We start from the raw sequence: 12,338 nt of genomic DNA, 5'->3' as shown, positions 1-12,338 counted from the left end.
AAAAAGTGCGAAGTTGTCACAGATAATAGTAAGGAACTCAAACATGTAACGAGAATGAGTTTTCAAAGCAAATACCCAGAAACAAATTCCAAACTCAAACCTTCTGCTGGCTACTAAGCAAGTCCATTGCAAATGCCAGAATCTCAGGAATCTAATCCACATGTTTTGATCAAATCCAGAAAAAAGAGTGGAGGAAGAAAAAAAAATCCCACAAAATTTATCAGTATGAAAAGCTAAAAGGTACTTGTCTGGCTAAAAAATACTCAAAGGAGTCAGTGAAGAAATTATTAATGTTCAAAATAACTTGGCCTGAATGCTAATAAAGCACATACAAGACATCTTATTACTTATCCATCTGCTTTCTTTTGGAATTCATATGAGAGGTCAGATTAAGGTCTTTTTACAAAAGAAGTGTGAAAGAAATTATAAAACAAATGCAGGGTGTTTAAGGAAAAACAAGACTATATCAGTTGCAACAGATCTCTGCCAGTTAAGCTGTCCAAATTACTTCACCCAAAGTACATTAAAACTAATATAAATATGCATATTTTGTCTGACTATATGAGGGGGGAACCCCCCCCCAAACAGAATTATCTTCTAGAGGGCAGGCCACCTGCAGTACAGGCTTCCCTCACTAGGTGTGTGTTCTAGGAACCCTCTGTACCAGTGTTCACGTGGCATTGTTGTGAGAGGCTGCGTTCGGCTCCAGTGAATTTCTTTTGAAGACAATGCATTTACCCATTCATGAAGGGTGATTTACAAGCGCACTAGCCCACACCTCACTGAATCTTCAGCAGTTTTTGACCAAAAATAGCATGACCTCCATACCCCACCCTCCCTATTCATCCGATCTCGCCCCAGAGCTACTTTTTTTTTATGTCCCGAGATGAAAAAATTTTGCTGACATGGAAGAAGTGAAACAAAAAACGGCAGAAGCACTAAAAAGCATCAACATCTATGAGAGCCAAAAGTGTTTTGAACAGTGGAAAAAAGTTTTGATAGGTGTATTACATCAGATGACAGGTACTTTGAAGGTGGTGGAAGTTTAAACATATAAGAATAAATACACAACTTTTAATTAAAATTCCTTTTTTTGGGTCCCTCTTCGCATGTCATGTATATTCTTATAGTCATATACAATATTTCAGATTCACTTTTTTCTTTCCAACCTTTTACTTAATGTTATCTATACCTTTTCTTACCTCTTGTGTTAATTTTGGTATGAACCTCGAGCTGGGGATCGCTTGAAACCATACAAGGCCACCAAGGATAGGTTCCCACCTTTGACCAAACCAGATCGCCAACCTGGAACTTAACACCAGCGGACACTTCCACTGTTGGAACAGAAGGTACTATCGGTTGCGCCTGGAAGGAAAAAGTCATAAAATTTCATCAGCAGAGAAATTTTGAAGAAGCTATGTATAAAGTACATTTAACATTCTAGCTAAGTAAACTTTATCTTCAATCACACTTTTGTCTGATAACTTCTATGCACAACTAGAAAAAAAGAAGAGAGGAGGAAAATACTAAGCTCAGCTCCAAATATTAAAAATAGAACTGATGGCTTCTATTGACAAATTATTGATAAAGTTTTTGAAAATGCACATAATTTATTTTAAAATATTTTTTAAGAGAGAGGGGGAAGAGAGGAAGAAAAAGAGGGAGCAAAACACAGATGGGAGAGAGAAACACAGACTGGCTGCTTCTCGCACACGCCCCGACCGCAGACCAAGCCCGCAGCCCGGGCCCTACCCTAATGTGGGACAGACCCGACAAGTTTCCGTTCTGCAGGGCGATGCCCAACTAGCTGAGCCACACTGGTCAGGGCTCACATAATCTATTAAAAAGGGGTTATAGTTTTAAAAAGGAAAATGATTCGCTGAAAGTATCTTCTTCTTAAACCAGTTCTAAGATTTATTTCAGTGTAACTTCTGAAATAAAGAAGTATGAAACTAATGTGCGTTAAATGTGTTCACATCAACATTCTGTCTTCACCTTCTTACGCCATATTTGATCGGAGAGCATTCAATAAGGCAACTCACCAGGGTTTCCTCTTTTAGTACTGGATCTTCTCTTGGTTTTTCGGAAACAGGGTCAACTCTCTCATTTGGTCTCTAGGTGAAAAGGTATAAGTAAAAAAAATATAAAGTGGCAAACCAAAGAACAGTGACATACACCAAAAGAATAAAAAAAAAACTGAACAGTGAAAAGAATAAAGGACACTTACTGTTAATTGGATAAGGAGTACGAATACAGTTTATGTAGTACTTAACGCTATGTCTTGAGAGCCCTCATCTATTCTATACCATATCTATATCTCCCATTTCTTATTTCATTACTTTTTTTTTAGATTTTATTTATCTTTAGAGGGGAAGGGAAGGAGAGAGAGAGAGAAATATCAATGTATGGTTGCCCCTCATGTGTCACCCTGCTGGGAACTGGCCTGGAACCAAGGCATGTGCCCTGACTGGGAATCGAACTGCAGTTGTTTGGTTCGCAGGCCTGCACTCAATCCACTGAGCTATACCAGCCAGGGCTTCATTACTTTTAAAACTTAATTTTTTAATTTGTTGAGTTCAGTTTCATTAAAACCTATCAGAGTGCAGAAAAATGGGCATGTTGTGATTATTAGTAGGATGTAACCTGGAGTTCTTCTGGAAAGCAATTTGGCAAAATGTATGAAAAGTCTTAAATTTTCAGACTCTGGCCCAGCAAATTCACTTCTAAAAATGTGTACTGAAAAAGCATTGAGAGGTATGTATGTACAAAGACATGCACACCAGTGGTAGTTGTGAGAGCAAGTATTAGTAAGTCTAGATGTTCGAAATGTAGAATTTGTTAAATTACAGTGTAACTAGGCAGTAAAAGAATATAAAAAAATTAATGACATGAAAAAGTAATATATTGTTACTTAAAAACAGCAAATTGCAAAGCCATGTGTATAAATCTTGGGAAAGGAATTTTTTTATGTGCACAGAAAAAGACTAGCAGAACACTACCATGTGATGAACTGAGGTTTTTGGTTTTGTTTTGAGATCTCATTCATTTTTAGAGAGAGGGGAAGGGAGGGAGAAAGACAGGGAGAGAAAAATTGACGTGAGAAACATTGATTGGTTGCTTGTACACATCTAGACTGAGAACTGAACCTGCAACCCAGGCATGTGCCCCGATCAGAAATCAACCGGTGACCCACTGCTTTGAGGAATGATGCCCAACCAACCAACTGACCCACACAGGTCAGGGTGGAATAAGTTATTTTTTGGTGTGCTTTTCTGTATTTGTCAAATTATTTATAATAAACATGGGATTACTTTTCTAATCATAAACTGCAAATTTGTCATTTAAAAGTTAATTTCTACAACTCTTTGGGAAGCCAATTTGGAAGCATCCATCAAAATTCAAAATATGTACAGTCTTCAATCTATTATTTATTATTTTAAGAACCTATCCTACAGAAATACAAAAAATAGGACAATCTAAGCAGAGGGATGGAACCTACAGCAGTGTATCATGTCAGTAATCTACATCTATCAACATCTTCCTACTTTTCACCTGATACATTGTATACCAAATTGGTAACAGTAGTTATCTCTGGGAAACAAGATTGGGAAAACAATGAGGGAAGAGCTATACTTTTATATCACTTGCACGTGCTGTAAAAAGTAAATTACTTTTGTAACTTAAAAGACTTAAAAATTTGTTCTCACTTGCCAAAGAACAAAATTTAATTTAAACGGCTTAGAAAGAGGATATATCCATCAAATTAGGTCTTAACTCCACTAAAAAAAATATGGCTAATTTTAGAAGCTACTTAAAACTCTCATTCAATTAATTAAAGACATTTAAAACATTATTGTAAAAACAAAATTTTATTAAATACAAGAAATTGTAGCCCTAGCTGCTGAGGCTCAGTGGATTGACCATAGGCCTGAAAAGCAGAAGGTCACTGGTTCAATTCCCAGTCAAGGCACATGCCTGGGTCTCCCAGCTGGGAGACGTGCGACAGGCAACTGATGGATGTCACTTGCACATTGTTTCTCTCCCTCTCTTTCTTCTTCCCTTCCCCTCTCTCTAAAAATAAATAAATAAAATCGGGGAGTGGGGGCAGTAGGGAGCAGGGGACAGCCATGGGGGAAAATGGGGGCAACTGTAATTGAACAACAATAAAAAAATACAAAATAAATGAATATATAAATACAATCTTTTTTTAAAAAGGAAAATTGTAAACAAGGTTTCTAACTGTTAGGAAATGATAAGCCAGACTAATATATCCCAACCCCCAAATATCGATCATTCAGTCAATAGTGCCTACAGCCTGCCAGGCTCTGTTCTAGAAGTTGGGTATACAATGGTGAAACAAACAGATGTGATCCTTGACCTCAAAGAACTGCACAGCTGGGTAGGACAGGCAGGACTAAACAAACACACACACACTAATAAATGTAAACGTATAAAGAAAAAGTAACGTGTGGGTGGAGGGAGGTTACTGAGGGGTTGGCATGGGTGTTATATCTTTAGATACAAAGCTCAGGAAAGGCCTCTCTGGGAAAGTAAATGATAAATCTGAACATCAAAGGAAGAGGAATTAGTCTAGAAAAAAGCAGGCAAAAGAACATTCCAAAAAGCAGCAGCATGTGTGAGATCCCGGAAGTTTTAAAAAGAAAAAGGTAGGAATTTCAAGAAGGCTAAGACAAGTATCTCGTCTTCCCCAAAGAGGAGAGAGGTCGTGAGATGACAGCGGAGGGGAAGCTGCCTCACCAGGGCGTCGGAAGCCGGTTCAAGCGTTTTCCCGAGTGCGAGTGCCGTGAAAACCACTGAAGAGGGCCACTTGGAGAAGCAGCATGAACACGACGATTTGTTCTCGAAGGATCATGTTAGCAATTACGTGGAGAATATTTTGGAAGGCAACACGAGAGAAAGCTGAATGTTTAATAGGAGGTTAATGAAAACGCTGGAAATGGCCCAGGTGAAAGAAGGCAACTTCCTGAGGGGCACAAATGAGCTCTATCAGACGCACCTGGTGGTGGTTCCGTAAATGCCTCCTCTGGTAGGACACTCTCACCGAGAAGGGAAAAAATATCTGTGCTCAGAAGGAGAAAAATGTCTTCCCTGATCATCTGTGTAACAAAGCAGTTTAGAATATATTCACATTTGCACGGGCCCGTTAGGGAGCTTCACTTCAGCCTACAAATACAGCGCAGGCCTTCACCTCAGCTTCGAAGTCTGAGGCTACAGCAGGAAGACAGGGCCACTTAGAAGAAGCAAATATGCAGCCAGTAAACTGAGTCATCTGCACAGTCAACCCTTGGGTCTGGCTGTAAGGAATCTCTGCAACTCTTCTCGAGGCCAGATAAATAAGGAGTAGCTAACCTTTGCCAAACAACAGAATCCTACTACTGTAGGAACTGGTCTGAACCCCATTAACTTTTTTCCCTTCCTGAAATGAAGACAGAATTTTCTTGAAAACTTTTTAATTCATCAAATGTCTTATCGCTTTTCGATTTTTTGTTTTGTTCCAGATTGCTTGCATATCCTCACACTGGCTTGAAACACTGTTAAAATCACTTTCCTAGAACTGCATTTTTTAAATAGCCATTTTAAAAGGAAACAAATGTCAAGAGTGAGAAAGAGATCCAAGAAGATTTATTCTGGCTTTTAAGACTACGTAACTAACAGAAGAAAAAAGAAGTTAAATAAGGATGTTGCAAGAAAAGAAAGGGAATATACACTGTAAAATGTGCTGATGTGTGAGCAAAAATAAAATTATCTAGGAGGCATTTAGAGATCCCTGAAGAGCTCAGAAGAAACATTAAGAGGATAAACCAAGAGGCAGCACAGTATCAAACACCCATTAAGAAGGAGAGAGGCTTCCGGCCCAGATGGAGGGGTAGGTAGATACGCTTCGCTTCCTCCCACAACCAAAACAAGGACAACAACCAGTTTCAAAACAAAAACAATCAGAACTGCCAAAAAATCAAACTGTACGGAAGTCCGACAACCAAGGAGTTAAAGAAGAAATATTCATACAGACCGGTAGGGGAGGCGCAGAGGATGATGCCTGGCAGTCCCACATTTGAGTGCAGAGAAGCCGGGAGGAACAACTGGGGAGTGAGACAGACGCACAGCCCAGGGTTCCAGGGCTGGGGAACAGAGCCTTAAAACTTCTCGCTGAAAAAACCCGTGGGGGTTGCAGCAGTGAGAAAAACTGCCAGTCTCACAGGAGAGTTAGCTGGAGGGGTCCAGGGGTCCTAGAACGTACACAATCCCACCCTCCTGGGAATCAGCACTAGAAAGTCCCAATTTACTTTTGGGTAGCAGTAGAAGTAACTCAGAGGGGCAAGAACCACACAAGTGGTATGTTTCCCCTCAGGCCCCTCCCCCATATATAGCGCCACAGCAAAGCAAAGTGGGTTGTCCCGCCCTGGCGAATGCCTAAGGCTCCACCCCTCACCACGTAACAGGTGCACTGAGGCAAAGAATTATGGCCCAAATGAAAGAACAGAGCAAAGCTCCAGAAAAACAACTAAGCAATGAAGAGAGAGCCAACCTATCAGATACAGAGTTCAAAAAAATGGTAATCAGGGTGCTCACAGAAATGACTGAGTATAGATGCAAAATAAAGGAAGAAGTGAAAGCTATGCAAAGCAAAATAAAGAAAAATGTATAGGGAACTAACAGTGAACGGAAGGAAACTGGGACTCAAATCAACAATTTGGAGAAGGAAGAAACAAACATTCGACCACAACAGAATGAAGAAACAAGAATTCAAAAAAAAATGAAGAGAGGCTTAGGAATCTCTAGCAAAACTTTAAATGTTTCAACATCTGAATCATAGGGGTGCCAGGAAGAAAAGAGGAAGAACAATAAGTTGAAAACCTATTTGAAAACACTGAAGGAGAACTCCCTCAATCTGGCAAAGGTAACAGACTTCCAGGACGTCCAGGAAGCTCAGAGAGTCCCAAGGAAGTTGGATCCAAGGAAGCACACACCAAGGCACATCATAATTAAATTACCCAAGATGAAAAATGAGAGAATTTTAAAAGCTGCAAGAGAAAAGACAACAGTTACCTACAAAGGAGTTCCCATAAGACTGTCAGCTGATTTTTCAAAAGAAACCTTATAGGCAAGAAGGGACTGGAAAGAAGTATTTGAAGCCATAAAAGGCAAGGACCTACATCCAAGACTGCTCTATGCAGCGAAGCTATCATTTAGCCCTGGCTGGTGTAGTTCAGTGGATTGAGCAAGGGCTGCAAACCAAAGGATTGAGGTTCAATTCCCAGTCGGGGCACATGCCAGGGTTGCAGGCCAGTTCCCAGCAGGGAATACAGGAGAGGCAACCACACATTGATATTTCTCTCCCTCTCTCCTTCTCTTCCCTTCTCAAGATAAATAAATAAAATCTTTTTAAAAAAGCTATCATTTAGAATTCAAGGACAGATGAAATGCTTCCCAGATAAGGTCAAGTTAAAGGAGTTCATCGTGACCAAGCCCTTATTATTATATGAAATGTTAAAGGGACTTATCTAAGAAAAAGAAGACCAAAAATATGAACAGCAAAATGACAACAAACTCACAACTATTAGCAACTAAACCTAAAAATACAAAAACAAAAACTAAGCAAACAACTAGAACAGGAACAGAATCACAGAAATGGAAATCACATGGAGGGTTATCAGTGGGGAGGGGGAGGGGAGAATGGGGGAAAAGAAACAGGGAATAAGAAGCATAATTGGTAGGCACAAAATAGACAGGGAGGTTAAGGAGGACAGGAAATAGAGAAGCCAAAGAACTTACACGTATAACCTATGGACATGAACTAATGCAGGGAGTGATGCTGGAATGAGGGGGATGCAGGGCAAAGAGGGATAAAGGGGAGAATAAAACGGGTCAACTGTAATAGCATAATCAATAAAATATACTAAAAAGGTGAAAAAGAAGTTTTTAAGACAAAACCAAATGTTTAGGACTCAAGAAAAATAAGGAGTCAGAAAAATGCCAACAAGTTAAATATTTCTGTGTACAAAGCCCATTTTCCTTTAGTGTTCCAAGGATAGATAAACTTAAAAGAGATTAAAATCAAGTGAGGACAGAAAGGAAATACCTTTTGGGGTACTAACAGTGTTGCTTTAGAAAGTGAGAACCATGTCAATGAGTTAGCTCTCCTCAATGTTTGAGTCATCTTAATTTTAAATTTATGATTTTATATACATAGTACTTGTTAACATTTTAGTTGATTCCACATGGAAAGACCTATCTTCCAGGAAAGGCTCACAGGAAGTTTCTTTTAAAAAAATCAGCTCCAGAGCACATGTTTATCGATTTTAGAAAGAGGAGGAGAGAGAGGGGAACGCTGATGTGAACGGGAGACACTGATCAGTCACCCCCCGTACTCGCCCCTACTGGGTATCCAATTTGAAATCCAGGTGCATGTGCCCTGACCAGGAATCCAAACCTCAACTTTCTGGTGTATGGGACAAGGCTCCAACTGACTTAGCAACCCAGCCAGGGCAAAAACCACAGGAAGTTTCTTAAGTAGGAAAAAAAAATGTTAAGAGAGCAGCTGAAATAAAATTACATTATCCTAAATACTCCTCTTTAAAAAATTTAGTCTAGTACTTTTATTCAAACCCAAGTGATTTATTAACATGAATAATATGCAGTAAATCTGGCAGAATTCCAAACCCCTGATAATTTTCAAAACATTAAGCAAAATCATATTTTCTAAAAGAACCAGAAATTTACGTCAACATTTAATGTGAAAAGAAAATTTAAGGGCAAAATAAATTCTCCATTTTTTTCGCTTTCTGAGTAAACTGCTTAAGTTCATAATCTTAGACACTAAAACATGTGTACAAAAGAACATTTTGCATGTGAACAGGTTCTAGCTAGGGAACCAAATATAAGCTCTAACTTAGTGCTACTAGGACTGAACCAGATTTTTGGCTTTTTGAAGAGAAAAGAAATGGCAAGCTAAGAGTTAACGAGGCTAGCCTTAGTGGACAAGCCAGAGGCTGGTGGAAGACTCGGGTTTGAACAGGGCCTTCACTCACATGCCTGAGGCATTACACCTGCCAAGGAGGAGGAAATGCAGAAACACTTCCACATGCTTCTAATTTGGGGGGAGGAAACACGGCTAAAGCAACTTTAAAAATAAATAATTCAGTAGTGATCTCAGGTCTCCTGCTGCCTCGATGTTTAGACACATTTTCATTGTTGAGAAGATACTCTTAGGCTGTTCCGAATAACAGCCACTTTTTAGGAGGCCAAACAGCTCAACACTGGAAGCAAATACTTGTAAATCAAATACTAAGCAAAAGTGAAATCTTTAAGTGAGATTTTATTTGCTCCAAAAGAACCTATGAGTATACATATAAATCAGCTTGAGGACAAACATTCCAAACTTGCTCCCCAGGAACACAGTTCTCATGATGTTTCCTTAAGGTGCTGGGCGTGGAGAACTGTCCGGTGCTGTCAACACTCTTTACTCTTTACTCGGGCTTCACTTCCACTTCTAAGTCCTTTGCAATGCTAACCACCAAGGGCTTGGACCCCTAGTGATAATCAGGAAGCAAAAAGGTGTCAAAAACTAAAAGATTTAACAAAAACTGTCCTGAAGGAAGGAAAACAGACGTTGTTCTAGTTAAGGAAATGCCATTAAAAAACATAAAAGCTTACAAAACATTGATTTGTGCACATCACTAGTCACCTGTACAACTTTGCAAAAAGCATGACACTAACAACAGGCAAAGCCCTGGGAGCTCTAGCTTTAAAGTTCTATTGTCAGAATAAAGTACAACCTTTATGACGCCCACTTCTTAAGCTTTTGACTGCCCCCCCACATGTAATAAAACTTTGACGAATTAAAATTCAGCTAACAAGAACTTAGCTCTTCACATCTTTGGAAGAAAAGGGAGGAGGGAAGAGAGAGAAAAAGGGAGAGAAGGATGAGGGAAGAGAGAAAAGGATGGCAGAAGAAGGAGGGAGAGAGAGTGAAGAGAGAGGAACAAAAGAACCCCCCTGAATTTCTCCCCAGAATTCAACTTTCAGGCAATGGTCTTGGTAATACATATTTGGCATAATCAATGCCACTTTCTACAGCTATACCTACAGACTGACATTCCTTTACCTCAAGACACTGTGAGATCCTGAATAATGAAATATTAAACTATGCTTTCCATGATGCACTAAAAAAGAAAATGAACCACAACTCTTTTATTATATACATATATATATATATATATATATATATATATATATAACCATTCTAATACTTGGATACAACAGCTGACCCACAGTTTCAGTGACATAAAGCACAGCAGAAACCCAACAAAAACAGAACTGGCTTTAAAATATTATTGCAAAGTGACTAACCAGAAATATCATTCTTGAGTTCCAATAAAGCAAAAAACAGGTATGAAAAATAGCCTGTCTTATACTGCCTCCAATTGCTTCCAGCCCTATTTCTATTTTGAGGTATATTTTTAACTCATTTATCAATAAAAGCAAAAAGTCTAGCCCATTAAAGAAAACTGGGTACTCTCCTACTTGCCAGAATCTCTAGAGCAAAAGTGAGATGGCCAGCAAGACGGCTCTCAGGAACAAAGCTAAAACCAATTCAGGTTTTGTGTGTTTTTGTGATTCCCAAGGGTCACAGAGCATCACATATCATTTTGTTTCAGATCTAGGAACAACATGCTACGGTGGATGTCCTTGCAGTGCAGAAAGTGAACTTCTTTCCTTTTATTTATTCATTTATAATAAACAGCCAATATCTTGGATACTATGTGAGCTAAGTTCAGTGGGGGGTATTTAACAAACGACATAAGAAATTAAAACACATTTCAGAAACCATTTAGTTCCCAAACCTTCATTTTTACAGATTCATTTTACAGTTCTTACAGAACTTGAGCTATTAGGGTTCTGAAGAGTCACAGTGTCTCGAATCACTCTTCATCTCACCACCCAGTTTTACTTTCTTGGTAATACTCAATACTTTCTGAACTTACATGCGTACCAAGTGCTGGCATCTTTACTTTTCAATCACTGCCCTATTTTCGATTCTGAGCAAAGTGTCTAGCACACAGCAGGTACTCAGTCGATATCTACTAAATGAGTAAATAAGACAATTATAAGAAAATTAAAAAAGACACTGAACTATCACAGTGGAACTTGTCAGAGTGCAGAACCACTGTGACCTTACGCCACAGAAAGGCCATGTTTGAGCTGCATAAAATACTGGAACCTCGCTACCATAGGAAAGTGACTTGGAGAGAAGTAAACAGTTCTTTGAACGTAAGAGAAAATTAACTTATTAAGGCACACCAAATGTAAAAGCAGTCAACTGTCGATAAATAAATATTTATTTATTCCCGAATCGATGTCTGGAAAACACCTTCAATTCATAGCACATATTAGAATACTAACTGAAAACTCTTCATTCAAGATATAATTGATTTGTTATATACATATTAAGAAAATTCATACTGAAAACTCAGAGATATGAAAAACTCCTAGAACAAAACCTAGAGAGTTACCTCTTTGACATCATTCTTACCAGTATCTTTTTTAATATAAATCCTTGAGCAAGGGAGACAAAAGAAAAAAAAACATATGGGATTACATCAAACTAAAAAGGTTTTGCATAGTGAAGGAAACCATCAGCAAAACGAAAAAGACAACTTACTGAATGGAAGAAATATTCACAAATGATACATCCAATAAGGGGTTAATATTCAAAATATATGAAGAACTGATAAAACTTAACATCAAACAAATCAATCCAATTAAAAAATGGGCAGAGGATCTGAATAGATATTTTTCTAAAAAGGCCATACAGATGGCTAACAATCACATAAAAAGATGTTCAACATCATTAATCATCAGGGAAATGCAAATTAAAATGAGATATTAACTTACACCTGTCAGAATGGCTACGACCAACAAATAGCAAACAAGTGCTGGAGAGAAGGGGGCGAAAAGGGACCTCCTGTGTCCTCTGGTGGGACTGCACATAAGTGTAGCCATATGAAAACTAGTGTGGAGATTCCTCAAAAAATTAAAAACAGAGCTGCCATATAATCCAGCAATTCTACTTCTGAGCATGTGTTTCAAGAAAACAGGTGGGGGGTTCGTCGCAGCGGAAGGGCAAGCAGGAGTCGGGCCGCAGGTTTACCTGGGCCCGGGGAGGGATCGAGGGGTCGGGCTTCCAGGAAGAGCACCGGCGCTGGAGAGGATTGGCTGTACTCTGGCCCTCACCCTCTATAGTCTGATCCGTAGCTTTCTAGGAAAAGCGCGGGCAACTCCGGGAGACTCCAGGGACTGGAGCCTAACACCCAGGA

At 39.1% G+C, this 12,338-nt stretch overlaps 1 protein-coding gene across 10 annotated transcripts in view; it reads right to left on the bottom strand.

Annotated features, from left to right (window-relative positions):
• Positions 1-12,338, bottom strand: part of NSD3 (nuclear receptor binding SET domain protein 3) — a 116,472-nt gene that overhangs the window by 69,971 nt on the left and 34,163 nt on the right. For all 10 annotated transcript variants that reach the window (XM_053659894.1, XM_037166955.2, XM_053659897.1 and 7 more), the window contains exons 3-4: positions 2,043-2,114; positions 1,203-1,365 (exon numbers count right to left, since the gene is read on the bottom strand). In XM_053659894.1, coding sequence (XP_053515869.1) covers positions 1,203-1,365; positions 2,043-2,114 — 235 coding nt within the window. The remainder of the gene's footprint in view (positions 1-1,202; positions 1,366-2,042; positions 2,115-12,338) is intronic.

This window comes from Artibeus jamaicensis, unplaced genomic scaffold, assembly GCF_021234435.1.
Source record: "Artibeus jamaicensis isolate MK-2021 breed Jamaican fruit bat unplaced genomic scaffold, CSHL_Jam_final scaffold_833, whole genome shotgun sequence".
NCBI classification, from domain to species: domain Eukaryota; kingdom Metazoa; phylum Chordata; class Mammalia; order Chiroptera; family Phyllostomidae; genus Artibeus; species Artibeus jamaicensis.
Note: the sequence above shows the minus strand (reverse complement) of the source record. Positions and strands in the feature narration are given on the sequence as shown.